This window comes from Orycteropus afer, unplaced genomic scaffold (assembly GCF_000298275.1).
Source record: "Orycteropus afer afer isolate SDZICR_OR568_19922 unplaced genomic scaffold, OryAfe1.0 scaffold00015, whole genome shotgun sequence".
NCBI lineage: Eukaryota > Metazoa > Chordata > Mammalia > Tubulidentata > Orycteropodidae > Orycteropus > Orycteropus afer.
In genome coordinates, this window is record NW_006921602.1 from 18,914,241 (window position 1) to 18,936,875 (window position 22,635).

Consider the following 22,635-nt stretch of genomic DNA (forward strand, 5'->3'; position numbering starts at 1 on the left):
AAGGGTCCTTCAACAACTGTGAGCTCCTCAGTACAGCCGATCATGGGCGCCCTTCCACCCCAAGTCCAGAATTTGTCACATAACTGAAGACACAGGAGAATCCCACTAAAGGCATGTCAAATAAAGGAAACCCTGCCACCCACAGGATGTTCAGAAATCTTTCCTGTGTTAAATTGTAAACGAAGTAAACACACAAGGGTCAAAGTTTCGTTCATGCAGGGAGGACATGGGCCAGGTGAGGTCCTCCTGTCTATAACATGTACTGTAATCATGGTTAGTGTGTACCGCCCACTTCTTTTGTACACCTATGATCAGTCATGAGAATGTAACTTATGTTTTGAATGTGAGAAGCCAGTAATACACTGACTCTGGGAATTTATGGAAGGAGAGTAATTTAATTGACTTGAGAATTTATGACAATGGGACCTAGTCATCGTGTGATAAGTATTATTACCTCTGTTTCAATTCTGTCATATACTTTACAAAACAAGTCTGCAACATTTCCATCTCATTGTTTATTTTCACTGATAAATTCTATAAAACAGGAAGGTTGATGGAGCTATGGAAGACAGTCATTTATTGGGTTATATTCTAAACACGTTATGTACTTTACATATGTTATTTTTTAATCTTCACAGCAACTCTCTGAGTTTCGTCTTATTCTCCTGTTTCACAAGTGGGAAAACAGAAGCTTAAGTGACACAGAGAGCTTAGGTAACGCTTCCCATTTCACTAGTTTGTAGGTGGTAAAGCTAGAACTTGGATCCAGATCTATTGACATCAGAACCTTTGTCTGTTCTGCTTCATTTCATTTGAGAATATTTGGGAAATTAGTGACTTAAAAAAAAAAATCCAAGAGAAAACAGGTTATCCTCATAATGTGTGTTTTGTGTTTGCAGGGAAGCAAGGGTGCCTACCGGTACCACTGGCAGAGCCACAATGTCAAGCACAGTGGCGTGGACGACATGGTGCTGCTCTCCAAGATCACGGAGAATGCCATTGTGGAGAATCTGAAGAAGAGATACATGGATGACTACATTTTCGTATCCTTTGTTGGTGTCTTTGGACATTTCTAAGTTATACGACAATGTCCACAGTAAATGTGGTTTTATTGCTGATGTAAGGAGATCCATCTGCAATTCTGAACTGACAATAAGTGCTCACGTCATTGTCACCATTTCAGAATGAGGTTTTGTACGTTTTTATATCACTTAGTTCAGGCTGTGGGAAGGGCAAGGATGATGCTAAATCAATTTCCTGGCATTCCACAAAAGTCAGGATGTAGCCAATATTCTACTATGTTAACCTATGGCTGTGTACACACATGGAATCTAAATACCATTGCTGTTTCTAGAGAAGATCTTGAATTGCAGACAGGTTTATTGATAGTGTACCCTGCTTGGAAAATGGAGACATTTAAAATGCTTAGAAAAGATTATCTCGTGCAAAAAATATGCAATTTTGCCAGTTTTCCTGCATTCTTATGTTTACTAAGAATTCTTGTTTACTGAGAAGTGAAGATCAACTATGAAAATTGTTGAAAATACCTGACATTCTTGAGTTATTTTTATGGTTCAATTTTATCTTACCAGATGCCATTTTTTTAATGTGACATTAAAAAATTCAGCATGGAAGTTTGATTCAAATGTGTGTTGACTTCATTGCAAGCAGAAAACTGCAATATTTGCTTACATTCCTACAGGCCCCAAGAGTTTTGGTAGTGCAACTATGTAAAGATGTTTTAGTGGAATTATTGTAGAGTTATTCAGAGACATGCAAAGGTGTGTGTGCAATCTCTATGACAGAGGCAGAAAATTTAACTTTGCTGTTGGTGACTTCCGAGAGTATGGCTTTATGGATAGTCTTTTAAATGGTGGAGTTTTGCTACTAATAGATAGAACATGTTGTTAATTGCTGTTGAATCTATTCCAACTAATGGCAACTCCATGTGTGCAGTGTAGAGTCGCCATAGGGTTTTCAAGGCCGTGACCTTTTGGAGGTGGATTGCCAGGTCTGTCTTCCTGGGTACCTGTGGATGGGTTTGAAGCACCAACCTTTCAGCTAGTAGTCAAGTGTTTAACCATTTGTGCCAGTAGATATGCATTTTATATTTTAACCTAAAAAACTCCTGGAGTATTGAGTTGGTAACAGGGCCGTGGGAATAGTTTTCTCAGTGATGGGTTCTAATATGTTTATTTTTTATACCATCTATTTTGATTGTTAGTTAAAAACACCCAAACTGTGTAACAATACTTTTGCTGGAACTGCCTCTCCCAACACAGATGAGTGGGAAGTTCAGCTCAGCAAGGATTTATTAAGCAATGCTAATGAACAACATTCTCAAACATCGCAACAATTGTGAGGATGGTACAGGACTGGGTAGTGGTGTATTCTGTTGTGCTAGGGTTGATACAAGTTGGAACCAACTCATGGCACCTAACAATAATTAACAACATGTTCCACAGCCACTTGGACCGTACTGACTATGGCACTGTCTCTTACTTACCATAGAGAAATGCTAGCATATATCTGGAAAACCAAGTCCATAAACCCCTTTTAACAGTTAACAGATACGTTTGGTTTGTTAGCTACATTATAATAGCATCTTGATCAGGGGTGGCAACCCACTGCCTATGGCCAAACTTCTGCCAACTACCCATTTTTGTAACTAAAGTGTTACTATAACACTGCCATAACCATCCATTTACATCTTATCTTGGCACTTTCTTGCAGAGATTTGAGTACATAGTGACATCAGATCACATAGCTCCAAAGCCTAAAATTCTTATTGTCTGCTCCTGTACAGAAAAAAAAAAAATGCTGACCACTGCTTTAGATATCTGTTTAGGGCTTCATTTAACTTAGCTGTACCCAAGCAGTTGTGTTCAATTGCAACATTTTATTATATTTGGTTAAATTGAAATATGTTCATCATCATCAAAAAAATTAAGAAAGTTTATGTTTAAGACCCATGGCACACAAAACTGGCAGAAGTAGACGATGGACTGTGACGAGCTGAGTGGCAGGATGTGGGGCTGCCTGGGTTTAAACCCTGTGGGCTTGGTGATCATAAGAAGTTTTGTGATCTGTGTGCTTTGGTTTCCACACCTGTAAATTGGGAGTGATAATAAAACCTCCACATGAGGCTCTTGTAGGGTTAAGAGAAATAATGAGTGCAATAAGCACGTATAAGCATTAGTTATTATTATCATACACTGAGGCAGGTGTATTACTTCCTCCCATCTTTCTAAGTTGTGTTCCAGAAATTGAATTGCAAAGTTGCTTATTTGAAATTTGAATGCATTTTCCCGTAGAAACGGTTTTAAATGGAGAACTGGTTTATTGACAAGCCCATAAAAGTCTAATTTCCAGTGAATGTAGTTGACTTAATTACTTATTGGGATGTTCTGGGAACATGGGCCCAATTTACTCCAATATTTTTATAGAAATGTGGTTTTTGATAAGGTGAGTAAGAAAAGAAAAAAAATGACATTTGTAGTTAATAACAGTCGATCCTCAATCCAGACAGCTTTGCTCCTCCCCATAAAGATAGTTGTTATTAACCAAAAAAAAAAAAACCCAAACCCAATTGATTCCAAGTCATAGTGACCACCTTGGAAGGCTGTAAATCTTTATGGAAGCAGACCGCCCCATTTTTCTTCCACGGAGCAGCTGATGGGTTCAAACCACTGACCAGATGTCTTAATCACTTAACACTTAATCACTTAATGTCTTACACCACCAGAGCTCCTTATTTGTTATTAACCAAAAAAAACCAAACTCACTGCCATCAAGTCAATTCAGACTCATAGCGAACCCCATTGGGTTTCCAAGGCAGTAAATCTTTACAGAAGTAGAGTGCCCCATCTTCCTTCTGCAGAGCAGCTGGTGGGCTTGAAGTGCCAAACTTCAGGTTACCAGCCAGACATCTTATCCCCTATGCCACAGGTGCCATCAAATCACTTTTGACTCATAGCGACCCCATGTAACAGAGTAGAACTGCCGCGAAGGGTTTCCTAATCCGTAGTCTTTACGGAAGCAGATTTCTAGATCTTTCTCCCACAGAGCCACTGGGTATGTTCAAACTGCCAACATTTTGGCTAGCCGACCACCAGAGTTCCATTCATAATATAAGATGTTTACCCCTAAAGGAAGTTCCTTCAAGACAGGGACTGTGCCTTGCATAGCTTTAAAATTTTAAATAAATAAATAAATAGATAGATAGATACATAGATAGATAGATAATAAATAAAACTGTTATGATAAAAACAATACATGTTTATTTTAACATAGTTTATAAAATGCACTCAAGCAAAAAGGAGCGTATTAAGTTCACCTGAATCCCATCACCTAGGCATATTTCCGTTTAACTTACTTGTTTCCTTTCTATTTAACCACAGAAAGACATGCATATATGTGTGCTTTCTTGTTTTTAACTTCAGTAAAAATGGCATCACCCTGCAACATGTATTCCTCACTTTCCTGCATAATTCTTGGCATGGTGCTTTGAAATGTGTTGACTATCAGGACTTGCTTTTTAACTTTAGACAACAGAATTTTTAAATGACTCACACAGAGGGGCCTGCTTATGTGCATTTGAATTAATGCCTTTGAATCTATGACTGACTAATCGTGTCTCCTACTAAGGAAATGAGTTACTTGACCACTAATGACTTTGTGCTTTAGAAATCTCTACTCACTCAATATATAGAAGTCTAGCATAAGTGTGCTCTCCATCAGTCACACAAAGTAGCTTTCAGCATTGAGGAAGCTAGATGGCTGCTTGGGTGTTTATTAAACAATATTGAGGGTTTGGCTGCAAATCTTTTCCTCTGATAAGTGATAAAGACCTCTTTTATCCCTTCAGTGTTTAAGAGAATGTTATGAAAGAGTAGCGTTATTGTAATTTTTCCCCCTTCTGAGTTTAATAGTTAAGAAGAAATTTGATTTCACATTAAATTATAAAATTGCTCATCTTACCCCTTCTACATCTCATGCCAGCACATTGCTTCGTATTGAAGGCCAGTATTTGAAACAATCAATTGTTAATGCATTCAGCCTGAATGCACATTTCTTTGTTCTACATCAGGGGGGGAAAAAAAAACTTAAAAATGCTGACTTTGCTTTACCAATAACAGCCCATACTTTTTAGCTATTTATCCCAAGACAAGGAAAGTTTAATTTACCATATGCTTTTTTCCTGAATGTTGCTACACTTCTTACAATTATGTTCTAAAATATGTGAGGGAAACAGTGCAATTTAACTCTTGTGCTTGGTGAGACATCGTTTTTAGCCAACTTGGCGGATGGGAACACTCCAAGCTCAGTTGGACCTACTCTAAACATATTTTTACTCAAAGACCACAGTCAAGTGGATTTGACATTTAAATCCTTGAATTTAAGAACTGAGTCTTTCATGCCAGATCTACCTGAGCTGAAAACAGTGTAGTCATTCCAAGATTGGTTTGGCCCTTGGTGTCAATTTCATGTTGAGGAGGACAGCGTGCTATAGTGAGATGGACATTGGTCTGTGCCTGGAGCCAAGAGCTCAAGCCATGTATTTACAATGGGCAAGTTGCCTCCCCTCCCTGTACTTCATAATAAATCCAGGGAAGTCAACTCAGTCAGTGTGTGAGGGTTTTGGGGAATTCACTGACCATTAAATGGTTGTTTTTTTTTAAAGTTAACCCCTTAGCTTTGCCTAATTTATTAAAACCATTAAAATTTATTAAACCATTAAATACAAACATACAGAAGTAAAACTACCATCAGATTTCATAAAAGAAAGATGATTTTAACATCCACAAAGTAGAGAGGAAATACTGTAAGGATAAAGGACAGTCTTTTACATTAAATAAATCAAGCTCTTAGAAAAATTCAGAGGGTTATTTCTTTTTGTCATTTTTGCTATAAATAGAAGAAAACTCTTATCACAGTTCCATGGACAAGCATTTGGGAACCAGTGAACTAAAAGAGATCTATTGGGTTCCTTCTGTCACTCATATTCTATTAAATAAGATGGTATTCATTTTATTTTTTTAATATGTATTTTTTATGTTTTAGTCTTTTAACTCCATACATTTTGAAAATTAACCTTAGGTGCCACTTTCCCAGCCAAAGACTCTGTAGGCAATTACCTGGATCACTTTTTCCAAAGGCACACCTGAATTATGTAGTAGGGAGTGGGAGTGATTGTTTGAGTTACCTCAAAGTCTCAGGGACATAGCTGAGATCTCTCAGTAGACCCAGCCAGGTGGAAAAGGCAGGGTGTTAAACAATTAGGCTAAGCTCTCTTTCACCTGCAATAACTAAAATGTGTTTGTTTTCTTTAAATTCTAAATTAAATTCTCTTGTCTCATTTCTTCTGAGTTAGGCAAGTTTCAAGTTGTCAGTATAGAAACAGGCCATATTACCCATTTCAAACCAAAATATATTTTTCAGGAATCCTTTCAAATAATATTCTCTCGAGACCCCTACTGGGAAAGTTAGGAAGCAGCAACCTTCCTATTGTAACCTGAGTCATTGATTCAGGATTGACCTAGAATAACCTAAGGGAGGTGTTTTGTTGGTTGTTTTTCCCCCTTCCCTATCCTATATCTTCTTAATAGGCCTTGCTTTTTTGTTTTATATGATCCACTTATAGAAAATCAACACTTTAGAAGATATCTCCTCATATAGCAGATTATTAAAAGTGAAAACATTTTGGTTACTATAGGAGATCATATGCAACCGAATCCATATTTATTGTAAAGCCAATGGTTTTATCATAGGAAGGGATTTGTAGGGAGGTGATACCTTTAGCTCACATCCTCAAAGCATCTCTTTATTTTTTTATATGTGATTAGTTTGTCTAGCATAAGACAACATTCACAGCTGACATTCTTACAACTAAGGGAAGGAATATCCTCCTATATAGAGAGATCTTTCTACCTGGGAGAAGTGTAGACATTTCTTCATTTGACATGAGGAAGAATGTAACAGCTTTGTACTCCTTAAAAATTTAGTATACCTTAAGAATCAGTGTATGTGTTTGGCATATAATCAAGTAATCAAAAAAATCACAGATTTTACACCACTCTTCACTATAGCACTAGTCATGATATCTAAAAAGTGAAACAACCTAAATGCCCACCAACAGATGAATGGGTAAACAAAGTATGATCTATACATAAATGGAATATTAGTCAGCCAGAAAAAGAGAAATGAAGTTCTGATACATGCCACAAACACAGATGAGTGAAATAAGTCAGTCCCAAAAGAAGAAACATATGATCCCACTTAAATGAAACATCTAGATTTCAGTCTCCATGCATTTGAAATATCTAGGCAAATGCATGGAGACCAAAGTTTATTAGTGGTTACTAGGGGCAGGTGTGATGGGAAATGGGGTGTTATTACCTAGGATTACTGAGTTTCTGTTAAAGGTGGTAGAATGAACGTAATCAATGTCACTGAATTGTACATGTAAAAAGTATTGAATTGGCACATGTTTTGTTATATATATTTTTACCATGATAAAAAAAAAAGAAAAGGAAAATTAAAGAAGTAAAATAATCTCTATTCCCAGACGATATGGCCCTGTGTATAGGAAATCCCAAAGAGTCCACAAGAAAATGTCTAGAGCTAAAAAAGAAATTTAGCAACGTTGCAGAGTACAAGGTCAACAAACAAAAATCGGTTGAGTTTCTCTACACCAGCAGTGAGAAATCTAAATAGAAAGTTAGGGAAATAATTCCATTTACAATGACATCTAGGAGAATAAAATGCCTAGGAAAAAAATCTAGGAATATGAAGGATTTATACAGTGAAAATTGGGACCTCTGGTGGCATAGTGCTTAAGGCATTTGACTCCTAACCAGAAGGCTGGCGGTTCAAACCCACCAGCCGCTCCTTGGAAGAAAGATCCATAGAGATACTGCCTTGGAAACCCAAGGAGGGGTCGCTGTGAGTCAGGACCGACTCGACAGAAGTGAGTGAGTTATTCAATGAAAACTGTAAAACACTGCTGAGAAAGGATGTAAAATACCAACCTAGTCATTCTACACTCTCACTTTTATCTGTAAGTATTATTTTAAAACAATGTCATCCATCCACACATGGCTCATTTGTGTTCAATGATAATAACACTGCATCTCATTGAAACTAAGAAGCCATGACTCAGACATGAATCACAATTTCAGAGATGTTAAAATGTGACAAGATGTGCATCTTAGAGTATATGAATTAAGGAAATTGAATCTACTATGTGCCGGACATTGTGCTAAGCATTTTATATTGATTATTTCATTTAAATCTTGTAACAAGTCTATAAAGTAAGTTCTATTTTATCTCCACCATCCGTTAACCAAAGCTTAGAGATGATGACTTTCCCGAGGTCAGAGTGGAGCTGGGCTTGAGGAGCCAGGCAATCTGACCAGACACCTTGTGCTGCTCTGTTTGGCACCAAAAACCAAAACCTACTTGCCATGGAGTTGGTTCTGACTCATGGTGACCCCATGTGTTGCAGAGAACTGTGCTTCCTCGGGTGTTCAAGGCTATGATCTTTTGGAACTAGATTGGAGGGCCTTTCCTCTGAGCCACCTCTGAATAAGTTTGAATCACCTTCACTTAGTAGCCAAGTGCTTCAACGTCTGTGCCAACCAGGGACTCCCTGTTTGACACATAGTTTCTAATATATAAATATTTAAATGTACCGTTGGGAGAGGAACTCCCACAGTTTTATACTTTTAAATGGAAATTTTCTAGATATTTTGAAACCAATCATTAAAAATAATTTCAGAGTATGTACTCAGAAATTCTTTTTAATCAATGATGTGTATTTGTTTTAATTTTTTTCTCATCTAGAAAGGCAGGAGTTTTATCTGTTCTGTCTGTTTTATTCCCTGCTGTATTCCCAGTGTCTAAATTGGTGCCAGCCATAGAGTAGGCACCCAATTCAGTTCAAATTAGTCAATTGTTGAATGAAAACATATTTTTTTACTTTATAATGGGACGTTTTTCATTTTGGCACCTTAACATATGTTGTGTAAAACTTTCATGGCCCGGAATAAATATGTCCTCTTCTGAAAGCCTTCCTGTATTCTCCAAGCAGAAATAATACCTTCTTCCACTAAGCCTGACCTATGCAGCTCTTTGGGTGTTAGTAATTTTCTTCTCTGAGTAATATTGTATGGATATATCTCAATTCCACCAGTATTCTCTAAGCTTCCGGGGGATAGTACTGCATTGGTTCATCTTGTAGCCCTCTGTTTGTTAAATGAGTAAATGAATATGTTCTTGGTATACTTAAGAGAAATGAAAGTTCCAAGGAAAAAATACATACCATTGGAGAAGAGGAGCAATAACTGGTCTTTTCACCTTTTAGGCCATTTTGGTTGTTTCCTCCTTGCTGTATATATCAGCAGTCTTGAAAGATGAGCTTCAATTTATTTAAAATAATTATTTCTTTTTGTTGCACCTTGGTGTTACACTCATTCCTCTTCTTGAAGAAGAACAAAACTTGAGCTCGTTGAATCATTGCTTCCAGCTTTATTTGTAATCTTATACAAAACAAAGAGATAAGCGTTGCATTTAGACAGTAGTTTTGAATTCTTGATAACATCTGGTTTCTTAATCTTATAAATATGGACTCTGAAGATTAATGATGGACCTTAACTGGGTTTAAATTCAGACATATATAGGATCCGTATTAATCTCAGTCAACCCTTTCAAGCAGATGCCATATTTTGGGGAAAAGGAAATTGAAATGTACCAAGGAGCGGTAAGTTATACACCACATAAAATCTGTAGTATTTAGGGCTTTCAAGACGCATAGATGTTTTTTCCCTTGAAGTTAGCATTAGATTTGCATTTTCTTATTATGAATTATTTATTGGAGAAGCTTAAGTAAGTGACATTGTTTGATTTTTAGTGATGTGCTGCTCTTTAGAGTGCAGCTTAAAAAAGGCATAAAACAATCTAATAATTGAGCCTAATTTATATATAAAATTAACTAAATGGGACCTACCTCCTACAGCTTGAGCAATCTTCCTGCTTTCACTTATGCCATAAAATTCTAAGGAATAAAAATCAGTAATGGGTACAAAAAATAAATCTAGTGACAAAAACTATTTTGTCAGAATTAGAACCTTAATTAAGCTGTGGCTAAGGCTTGGACATGGAAAAATGAATCTTTTATTCAGCTATTAATGTGACCCTGGTCCCTACTATTTCAGTGGCCATGGCAGTGGTATCATAAAAATAGAAGCCGTAATCCTAATGAATGTATTTTCTTCCTTGGTTCATCCCTTCCCTAGGCCTCCCTGTGTCTGCATCTTTTTCCTTCCTTTTCTTTGCAGCAGAAATACAAGCGTGTTCATTAATCCTGACCCCTGGAAAACAAACAAAAGAAAGCCCACACAAATTCATCAGTTGAAGTGGAAGGCAATTTACCCTGAGCAAGAGCCCACCCCATTGTTGCCAGATGAATGGTGCTGGTAGCTAGAGCCGAAGGAGGCTGCCACGCGAAAAAGCTTTGATAATACTGCCTTTATAGGAGCCCAGCACAAGGAAACACTGTGAGCTGAGGCTGGGCCTTGCCCTGGCTCCCTGATCAGCAGGGCCCCCAGGCAGCAGGCAGTGCTGGCTTGGCCTCGGTGACAGCCAAGGCGAGGTAGATGGAAGTGCGTATATGTTGTTTCCTTCTAGTTTTTTGAAGAGGATTGCTATATGTGAGTGAGTTCCTTTTAGACCGTCTCTCTTTTTGAAGGGTTCTCTCTAAAGAAACACTCCAGAGTTGTAGAAAAATCTATTTGTTTTTACAGAGAGTGTTGTGAAATTGATACTTACTGAGTATCTGCTGGGAGCTCTGGTGGTGTAGTGCCTAAGGCATTTGTCTGCTAACCAGAAGGCTGGTGGTTCAAACCCACTAGCCACCCCGTGGAAGGAAGGTAGGGCAATCTTCTTCTGTACTGATACCGCCTCGGAAACCCAAAGGGCGTTCGCTGTGAGTCAGGTCTGACTCTATGGCAGTGAGTTGGTTTTTGGTTTTGAGTATCTGGTACTCAGTTACACTTGTGACTATGAGAAAAACAGACCAAGGAGCTGACTTGGCTACTGTCCCCATTTCACAAATGAGGAAACTGAGGGTCAGAGGGGTAAAGTACTAGAAGTGATGGAGCTAGGATTTAAAATTAGGTCTTAATGACTTGCGGGGGTCTCCGAGGAGGGAGGAATTAGAGGAAATGTCTATACATCTCAAAGGTAGCTCAGAGGTTCAATGAGACCATAGATGGGAACTAATTTGAGAAATATACAGTGACATGCAAGGATCAGGTATAACTTAGCTGAGTACCTTTGAAGCCTTATTGGGCAATGACTTACCCATACTTTTCATTCCATTGCCCATAGCTTTCTGTCCACGCCATGTCCTTCTATTTCTTCTTTTCTTTCTTATAAGAAAGAAAATTCATTCCCTCTTGGTGCCTAAGGCACTTGACTGCTAACCAGAAGGCTGGCGGTTCAAACCCACCAGCCACTCCTCAGAAGGAAGGTTGGGCAATCTACTTCCATAGTGATACTGCCTCGGAAACTCAAGGAGGGGTCACTGTGGGTCGGGTTCGACTCCATGGCAAATAACAACAACAACAACATTTTCAAAGAGGCATTAAAAATAATCCTGCACAAGCAACTAGGGCTAGATGGAGTCCATCCAAGACTGCTATCCTGGGGTCCCATGCTTACATCTCCTTCTGACTATAAGGGAGCCCTGCCAAAATCAAACCCATCGCCATCCAGTGGATTCTAACTCATAGCAACCCTATAGGATAGAATAGAACTGCCCCATAGAGTTTCCAAGGCTGAAATTTTTACAGAAGCAGACTGCCTCATCTTTCTCCAGCAAAGCAGCCGTTGAATTCCAGCCACCAACCTTTTGCTTAGCGGTTGAGCACCTTTTGGTTAACAGCACCAGGGCTCCGCTGTAAGGAAAGGAAGACATAAAATGTTATTCTGGAACTGGAAGTAGAGTTTTTGGCCCTCATTGGGCACTTTCCCTGCTACCCTCTATGCTCTCATGTGGGAGTAACAGCAACAGGTGGTTAAATCAATGCTTAACATAAATCCAGCCATCAAAGGCCCCTCTTACTCCCTCCTTGTCACTAACTGTCCTCTTCTAGAGTTTGGCACTCACTATGGGACAATTTCTGGGACTCTTTTTCTGTAGTAAGTCTATTGCATAATAAGGCCCATTGCTTTACCTTTATGTAACTCTACCTTTTCCGTCATCTCAGTTACCTTATGAGGTTTGCAGCCTGAGCATTTTTAGAGATAAGGATGAGTAAGGCAGAGGCAGAGTCTTCTCACTTGAGATCTGATATTCTTTTCACTGTTTTGTGTTAGATAACCTGGAGTTTAAGGGGTGATCTTTCTCCAGCTATACACCACATGAAGCATTTTTCTTTTTAACAATTTTTAAGGGAGTGATGGATGTGAGTAGTGATAAATTGAATATAGCAAGACTGACATTGCTTGAGACGGTGAATTTATTAGGTGTGGAGATTGATTTGGTTTTATATTAATTTACAACTCAGATATCCCTTGAGACTAAAGCAGAAACCCAGGAGAATATCTTGGTGTGGAACAATTGTTTTTTTTTTTTTTTCCTACCAATGGAGGTACAACTGGCCAAACCAGTTTATTCCTCCAAAGAACCACACCTCTTGCTCTTTCTTTATGGAAAAATTTAAGTTTTTCACCCCACTCAGAGATAACCTTACTTTAATTTCCTCCAGTGTCCCAGAAACTGAGACTTGCCTCTAAAAAAATTACATAGGCACTTAGAATTCAAATAGAAATCTGAGCCAAGTTTTTGGTACTCCTCTCTTCAGACCTCTTACTATCTGAGTGTCCAAAAACATTTAGAAATGGAATGTAGTCTGCAGAGGCGTGTTTGGGTGGAAGGGTGTGGTACTGGAGTATCTGGAGACATGGGTCACGTCTGAGGGCTGAATCACACATGTGCCTACAGGAGATTCCTTCTAGATTCCATCTTAATTTATTTAGGTATAACTATTCATGACTCAGGTAATTTTATCAATTCCTGGATTATGTAACTTTTAAGATGTGATTGTAAGCATTGGACCTATATGGTGGTAGATTCACTTCCAAGGCCAAGAAAAGAAATGGAATGTGTTGCTTTATCTGACCATGTTTTGTTTGTTTTCACTTTTGTAGGCACAGTATGAAAACCCACCACATATCTATGCCCTTGCAGATAATATGTACAGAAACATGATCATTGACAGAGAGAACCAGTGTGTCATCATCAGGTATGAGAAAGATCACTACGAGTACACAGGGAGGTGGTGAGGCTGTGCTGTAGCCATTGAATTCTGTCAAAAAGCAGTGCTTTGGGGGCAGCCCATGTCACCAGAGACTGTGTAATGTGTTGGATTCACAAGCAGGCTGGCTGCTTTGTCCTGTTTATTTTACAACCCCATATCATAGAACTCCATATCATAGCTTTGAGCTTCCATGGGCTGCTGTTTAATGTCCCTGTTGCTTAAGGTATGAAGAGTTCAGGGAACATAGTGCCAGCTATATCTTTCTCTGATCATTAAAAGAAAAGTTTTGCCACTGGGCCCTGAGCTAAAGTGATAATCTCCTTTCCCATTTGATCATACTATGGCTTTACTCTAAATTGGAGATACTTTATGATATATATATCTATATATCTATATGACATAAGGAGCCCTGACTCACAGTGACTCATCCTTGGGTTTCTGAGGTGGCATCACTAGGGAAGTAGATTGCCCAATCATCCTTCCAAGGAGTGGCTGGTGGGTTTAAATCGCCAGCCTTCTGGTTAGTGGTCAAATGCTTTAGGCACTATGCCACCAGAACTCATATATATGTATGTATGTGTGTATGTGTCTATCTATCTATTTATCTATCTATCTATCTATAAATAAATAAATAAATAAATAAATAAATAAAATGTCATAAGGAGCCCTGATGGCACAGTGATAAGCATTCGGCTGCTAACCAAAAGGTCAGCAGTTCAAACCTACCAGCCATCCCACGGAGAAAGATGTGGCAGTCTGCTTCCATAAAGATTTCAGCCTTGGAAACCTTATGATGCAGTCCTACTCTTTCTGATAGAATCATTATGAGTTAGAACCAATTCGACAAGAAGGGATTTTTTATTTTAATATCATAGTATAATAAATGTGTTTCACTGTTTTGCAGTTGGAGTCCTTTTTCTTTAGGTCCTGATTTTCAAAATTCCTTAATAATTTCATAGTTGAAGGATGAACTTTTTGGGTGTAATTTGTTGTTTGCTTTTAATTCTCTGAGGACATTTCTAGTAAATGCCACCATTATGTGTATGTAGCTTCAGTTCATAATCTTTTTAACCTGACCCAGCTCTTGAGTCTTTGTTGGATTTAAGTGTTTATAAAATTTTGTTTGCTATTATGAATATTTTCAAACATACAGAAAGTATGAACATGCATACTTCCATCAATTAAAAGTTAACAGTTGTCAACATTTTGACATTTGTGTATGCCTGTGTTAGTTTTTTCCAAATTTGAAACATTTTAAAAGAAACATTTATTTCATGTGTTTACAACTATATCTGAATTAAAAAGAATGGTATAATAAACCCATCTCTATCATCCAATACATTTATCAATATATGGCCAATTCTGTTTGTTTAAACAAATTCTAGATAGCAGATAATTTCATTTGTCAATAATTTAGTATGTATCGCTATAAGATAAATTATCACACCTTAAAAAGTGAGTAATTGCTTTAGTATCATCTAATATTGTCAGTCTTCTAATTCCCTGACTATCTTTAAAGTTATTTTTTATGGTTGGTTTTTACTTAGGAACCAGACAAGATCAACATGTTGCACTCATTTCTAGGTCTCTGAGATCTCTTAATCTTTAACTGTTCTTTTTTGCTCCTTTTGTTTTTTCTTGGCCTTTGTTTGTTAAAGAAAAAGATTGCCTGTTGGTCTCTGTTTGTGTGATTTTCAGGTTGCCAATAGGCTTGTTATTGTAGATTCTCATTTCATAGCCATTGTGTAATCAGTTGTTGAACAATAATTATTTCTAATTCTATTATTCCTTCCTGAGATTCTTATTTTTGGTTACCTTAAAATACAATGCATGTAGAAAAACCAGATAAAAAGCTTGATTCTTTTGCTGTATTTACCAATTTTCAAAGCACTGAATTGATGTTCCAACAACCTCCCAAGTGAGTATGTTTTTATTTTTGGCATCATTACAAGCTAGTGGATTTTAATGTATTTTAACAATATGTGGCAATCGTTATTCTCTTTGAAGTTCAAATTGTCCTTACTTTGGACAGTGAGAGCTGCTTGTATTGGCCCCTGTATCCTTTTGGCACCCACAGTAGTCTTTGATAGCTTTTGATTAATTTAAATTATGAAAGATGTTTCAGGCTTATCTTGTTCACTTTCTACCCAAGACCCCAAAGAGGGGTTGCTATGAGTCGGAACTGACTCAAACTGCAGTGCGTTTGGGTTTTAGTTTTAATCTGGGTGCTAAGAGTGCTCATTGTTCTACATTGTCAGTTCTAGTTTTTTCAAAGGACAAAGCTAGGGAATATGAATTGTTTTAAAAAAAGGAAAAATGACACATGACTTCATACTAACTGATAGCGACCCCTCCTTGTGTTTCCGAGGCAGTATCTCTATGGAAGTAGATTGCCCAATCTTGCTTCCGAGGAGTGGCTGGTGGGTTTGAACCACCAGCCTTGTGGTTAGCAGTCAAATGCCTAAGGCACTATACCACCAGAGTGCCTACTGATATTTTTAGTTCATTTTTTAACTTTAATTTTTTTCCTTTGTATCCTTTTTCTCTTATGCTGAAAATCTTGATTCTTGATGACATTAACATAATCAGAAGGCTGGTGGTTCAAACCCACCAGCCTTGGAAACCCAAGGAGGGGCCGCTATGAGTCAGATTGACTCAACAACAGTGAGTTTGTTTTTTGGTTATATGTATTTGTGTGTGTATGCATATAGATGTGTGTGTGTTATGTGCATGTACACTTACATGTATAGTCCTGGGTGGTGTAAATGGTTAATGCACTTGACTGCTCACCATAAAATGTTAGGGGTTCTAATACAGCCAGAGGTGCCTCAGAAGAAAAGCCTAGTGATCTACTTCTGAAAAATCAGCCCTTGAAAGCCCTGTGGAGCACAGTTTTACTCTGACACATATGCTGTCTCCATGAGTCTGTTGGTTCAGCAGCAACTGCAATGTGCACACACACACACACACACATGCACACATACATACATACATGTGATAGGAAAAGATAGAGCAAAACGGCAATTTTGTTAATGGTTCAAAATAACTATCACTAGCAATATAGTTGCTGAATGCAATTTAATGGTCTTGTTAATGCAATGAATGGTCTTGTTGCATCAGTTGTCACTGGTCTGGAAGTTGCTAGTCTCACTACCCACCTCTCTCTTACTCTCAGATCCCCTTCTATCCATCAGTGTAGGATAGATGTGCACTGAAGCAGGGTATGTGCCACTTCCAGGATTCCTCCTTCTAAGTATTTAAATGGTAAAGACCTCAAGACCCTATTCTCAAGGATTTCTGCTGTAGCAGCTGTGCTTTAACTTAGGATGTGGTAGAACAGGTTACTATGGTCCTTGGAATGGTTTGATCTCACCAGCCCTGTGACCATGGACAGCACACTTAACACCTCTCTGTGCTCTGGTTTCTTCATCTGTGAGTGAACTGATTGGCCAGACAAACTCTGAGGTATCTCCTGTCTTTGGAACTCTGTCTTCCAAACAAAGCTAGAGTATAGGAGAGGAACCAAGTTTGCAGCCACTGAAGCTGGAAGAGCTAAGTGTCTATAAGGGGCTGAGTTGAATGGTGCCTGCGTGAATGCATTTGTGACCTCCAAAGCAAGCAAGACTTATTATCCTGGGGTCTGGAAGAGAAGACTGCCCCTCATGCTAAGGACTTCTGCTAGGAGTAGAAGACTGTCTCAGCACTGGAAAGTCCAAATACTTTTAATATCATTTAATTAGGAAATAAAATATCAGTGATGACCTAATCTCTATGCTATTCTTTTAGATCTCCACCTCCTAATTTCCCTTGTGTAACTTTGTCTAAATAATTAAATGCATGCTTTTTAGGTGAGATAATGCAACACATAAAGGTAGCATTACCAATTTATTCCCTTCTTATTCATGCTTTCTAAAGGGGTGGATCCAGCGACATGATCGACTGGCACCTGGACTATATATTTGGACTAGAAATCAGTGTAACAAATTGAATTTAAAAAGAAAGAAATCAAGGAAGGAGATGGGCTGCTTTCTCCAGCACAAGCTTTGTGCTTAAACATTGGCTTTCCTAGGGACTTGATTCATCCTAAATAACTAGAGTCAGCATCCTCAGGTAGACTGACTCTTGCCAACAAAACTCACTAATAAGTATAAACGGGGCCCAGTTCATTATTTTATAGGGTGAATTCTGCCTATGGACAGATCAGCTGATTATTTCCCCTTGAACATGAGTACAGTCCAGGAGGGAAGCCACATTACCACAAGAAGGTTGTATTTACTTGCTGCCATCAAGTCGGATCCGATTCATAGTGACTGCTCCTTGGGTTTCTGAGGCAGTATCACTACGGCCGGGGACCACAAGAGCAGCAGGATCTGGGTAAGGGGTAGGAGGCAGGCAAGGCCCCAGCCCCCTAGAGGAAAGGGAGGGGGAGCAGTCAGGAACCACAAAGTGGCAGGATCCAGGTAGGAATTAGCTAAACCTCTCCAGGTAGGGTGAAGAGGTTTCCAACAGCTGAGTGAGACACACTTGTCTGTCAGTTTCTTATCCTATGGAGCTTGCATGTTGCTGTGAGGCTTGAGGCTGTGCCACTAGTGTTTCAAATGCCAGCAGGGTTGCACATGCTGCACAGGTTTTAACGCAGCTTACAGACTGAGACAGTCTAGGAAGAAGGAAGAGGCCATCCACTCATCAAAAAACTGGCCAGGGAGAACCTTATGAATAGCAGAGAAACACTGTTTGATACATTACTGGGCAACTTTGGAAACATTGTCCGACACAGTGCAGGAAGATGAACCATTGGGTTCCAAGGCACTCAAAATAGGACTGGGAAACAGCTGCCTCATCAGAGTAGAACAAACCTTAATGATATACATAAAGTAAGTCTTTCATGACCTCCATGTGCTGACGTGGCACGACTCAAATTGAGGACAAACAGTAGCAAACATCCATTAATAATCGGAACATGGAATGTATGAAGTATGAATCTAGGAAAATTGGAAGTTGTCAGAAATGAAATGGAATGCATAAAGATCTATATCCTAGGCATTAGTGAGCTGAAATGGACTGGTATTGGGCATTTTGAATCAGACAACCATATGATCTACTATGCTGGGAATGACAATTGAAAAGGAATGGTGTGGCACTCATCATCACAAAGGATGTTTCAAGGTCTGTCCTGAAGTACAATGCTGTCAGTGATAGGATAATATCCATACACCTCCAAAGAAAACGACTTAATACTGCTATTGTTCAAATTTATGCACCAACTACCAAAGCCAAAGATGAGGAAATTGAAGACTTTTATCAACTTCTGCAGTCTGAAATTGACTGAACATGCAATCAAAATGTGTTGATTATCACTGGTGATTGGAATGCAAAAGTTGGAAACAAAGAAGAATCACTGGTAGTTGGAATATTTGGCCTTGGTAACAGAAAAAACACTGGAGATCACATGATAGAATTTTGCAAGACCAACGACTTATTCATTACAAATACCTTTTTTCAAAACACAAACGGCAGCTATACACTTGGACTTCGCCACATGGAGTACACAGGAATCAGATTGACTACATCTGTGGCAAGAGGCAATGGAAAAGCTCAATATCTTCAGCCAAAACCAGGCCAGGAGCTGATTGTGGAACAGATCAACTGCTCAAATGCAAGTTCAACTTGAAGTTGAAGACAATTAAAACAAGTCCACGAGAGCCAAAATATGACCTTGGTTATATCCCTCCCGAATTTAGAGACCATCTAAAGAATAGATTTGATGCATTGAACATCAATGACTGCAATCCGGAAGACTTGACGTCCATGAAGAAAGCAAGAAGCCATTAAAAATATGAGAAAGAAAGAAAAGACCAAAATGAAAGTCAGAAGAGACTCTTAAACTTGCCCTTGAACGAAGATTAGCTAAAGCAAAAGGATGAAATGACCAGAAAAAAGAGCTGAACAGAAGATTTCAAAGAGCAGGTTGAGCAGACAAAGCCAATTACTATAATGAAATGTACAAAGACCTGGAATTAGAAAACCAAAAGGGAAGAACATGCTCAGCATTTCTCAAGCTGAAGGAACTGAGGAAAAAATTTAAGCCTCGAGTTGCAATATTGAAAGATTCTATAGGCAAAATATTTAATGGTGCAGGAAACATCAAAAGAAGGTAGAAGGAATACACAGAGTCACTGCACCAAAAAGAACTGGTCAATCTTCATCCATTTCAGGAGGTGGTATATGTTCAAGAACCAATGGTATTGAAGGAAGAAGTTGAAGCTGCACTGAAAGAATTAACGAAGAACAAGGCTCCAGGAATTGATGGACTACCCATTGAGATGTTTCAACATACAGATGCCCCGCTGGAGGCACTCACTCGACTATGCCAAGAGATTTGGAAGACAGCTACCTGGGCAAATGACTCAAAGAGATTCATATTTGCACCCATTTCAAAGAAAGGTGATCCCACAGAATGTGGAAATTATCAAACAATATCATTAATATTGCATGAAAGTAAAATCTTACTGAAGATAATTTAAAAATGGTTGCAGCAGTATATTGACAGAGAACTTCCCAAAATGCTAGCTGGATTCAGAAGAGGATGTGGAATGAGGGATATCATTGCTGATGTCAGATGGATCTTGGCTCAAAGCAAAGAATTCCAGAAAGATGTTTACTTGTGTTTTATTGACTATGCAAAAGCATCTGATTGTGTGGATCATAACAAATTGTGGAGAACATTGAGAAGAATGGGAATTCCAGAACACTGAATTGTACTCATGAGGAATGTGTACATAGACCAGGAGGCTGTTGTTCATACAGAAAAAAGGAACACTGCATGGTTTAAATCAAGAAGGGAGTGTATCAGGGTTGTTTTCTTTCACCATACTTATTCAATCCGTATGCAGAGCAAATGATCCGAGAAGCTGGACTATATGAAGAAGGACATGGCATCAGGATTAGAGGAAGAATCATTAACAACCTATGATACGCTGACAACACAATTTTGCTTGCTGAAAGTGAGGATGACTTGAAGCACTTACTGATGAAGATTGAAGAATACAGTCTGCAGTATGGATAACTTCTCAATATAAAGAAAAAAATCCTCACTTCTGGACCTATAAGCAGCATCACGATAAATGGAGAAAAGATTGAAATTGTCAAAGACTTCACATTGCTTGGTTCTACAATAGACCCTAATTGAAGCAGCAGTTAGGACATCAGACGATGTATAACACTGGGCAAATCGGCTGCAAAAGATCTCTTTCAAGTGCTGAAGAGCAAAAATATCTCCTTTGAGGACTAAGGTGTGCCTGACACAAGCCATGGTATTTTTAATTGCCTCATATGCATGTTAGAGCTGGACAATGAATAAGGAAGACCGAAGAAGAACTGATGCTTTTGAGCTGTGGTGTTGGCAAACACTGCTGAAAGTACCATGGACTGCTAAAAGAACTAACAGGTCTGTCTTGGAGGAAGTGCAGCCAGAAGTTCCTTGGAGGCGAGAATGGCCAGACTTCGTCTCACATACTTTGGTCATGTTGTCAGAAGGGACCATTCCCTGGAGAAGGATGTCATGCTTGGTAAGGTGAAGGGTTGACGAAAAGGGGAAGGCCCTCAATGAGATCGATTGACACAGTGGCAGTCGCAATGGGCTCAAGTATCGTGGAGCTGGCGCAGGACAGGGTGGTGTTTTTTCTGCTGTTCATAGGGTCGCTATGAGCTGGTGACAACTCAGTGGCACCTAACAACAATATCAATACGGAAGTAGATTGCCCAGTCTTCCTTCTGAGAAGTGGCTGGTGGGTTTGAACCATCCGTCAGGCTTCTTGTTAGCAGTCAAGTGCCTTAGGTACAACACCACCAGAGCTCCTGCAAAGTCACATGTTGTTGTAGTTATTTGCCGTCGAGTCAGACCCAACTCATAACGACCCCTCCTTGGGTTTCTGAGGCAGTATCACTACGGAAGTAGATTGCCCCATCTTCCTTCCGAGGAGTGGCTGGTGGGTTTGAACCGCCAGCCTTCTGGTTAGCAGTCAAGTGCCTTAGGCTCTATGCTACCAGAGCTCCTAGAAAGTCACATAGAGGGTTGAATTCAGAACAAAGGGATGCTCATAATGGCTGATATCGTGGGGTCATGACACCCACCTCTGTCTGACAGATTGTCCATTGAACTAAGCGTGTTTTGCTGACTCCTCAGAGCAGTCTTTGTATTTGCTATTTTATTTTCCTGTCCTGATTCCATGTAAGTCAACCCTCTATTATTAATATACACTTTCTTTTGCCAACTCCTACCATCTATTAAGTTCTAGTCAGGAATAAAACCCAGGATTGGCCTTCGATATTTCCCAAGTCTTCCTCAACAACTGACAGACCAGGTCAGGAATTGCGGCTTCTACATATGCCCATTTCATCTACTATGTCTTGCACTCACTCACTAATTTAACTCTCTGGGGATAATTATTTCCAAGTCCCGAATTCCCTTATTAGCTCAGTAGCTATATAGATATCCAGTCTCCCCACCCCCTAGACTCAGATATTCTGTTTCAACTGATTTATGATGGGCCCAGAGCATCAGTATTTTTTTTCAAGCTCCCTAAGCTATTCTAGGTAAGAGTTAAGACTAAATCCACTGCCGTCCATTCAATTCCAAGAACTGCCCCATAGGGTTTCCAAAGCTATATGTAAGTAAATCTTTACGGAAGCAGAGTGCCTCATCTTTCTCCTGCACAGCAGCTCATGGGTTTCAACTGCCAACCTTTTAGTTAGCAGCTGAATGCTTTAATCACTGTTCCATCGGAACCCCTTAAGGCTAAAACTAAACCAAATCCACTGTCACTGAGTTGATTTGGACTCATAGCAACCCTATAGGACAGAGTAGAAGTGCCCTATATAGGGTTTCCAAGGCTGTAAATCTTTACAGAAGCAGACTGCCTCATCTTCCTCCCATGGAGCAGCTGGTTGGTTCGAACTGACAACCTTTTGATTAGCAGTTGAATGCCTTAACCACTGCACCACCAGAGCTCCTTTTCCTTAAGGGTAAAGCTCCTGAAATCCTGATTGCAGGTCACCCCTTATTGGCACCATTGTTGTTGTTGTTGTTATGTGCCATCGAGTCGGCCCCATTGGCACCATTAGTCCAGGCAAAAGACATTTCCTAAGTGCTGCCCTCTGCTGGGCCCTTTCCACATAGGTTATCGATTTTAATCCTAGCAACCACACTGGATGTGTCGGCATTACTGTTTTTTGAGAGTTCATCCAAAAAATGAGGCTTAGAGCTCTGGTGCTGTAATGCCTAAGGCATATGACTGCTAACCAGAAGGCTGGC

General features: G+C 39.2%; 1 protein-coding gene across 1 annotated transcript in view; it reads left to right on the forward strand.

Moving 5' to 3' along the window:
• Nucleotides 1–226: 226 nt before the first annotated feature.
• Nucleotides 227–22,635, forward strand: part of MYO1E (myosin IE) — a 158,906-nt gene continuing 136,497 nt past the window's right edge. Inside the window, exons 1-4 of the mRNA XM_042783283.1 lie at nt 227–235; nt 900–1,043; nt 9,671–9,760; nt 13,213–13,307. Of these exons, the coding sequence (XP_042639217.1) occupies nt 227–235; nt 900–1,043; nt 9,671–9,760; nt 13,213–13,307 (338 nt within the window). The remainder of the gene's footprint in view (nt 236–899; nt 1,044–9,670; nt 9,761–13,212; nt 13,308–22,635) is intronic.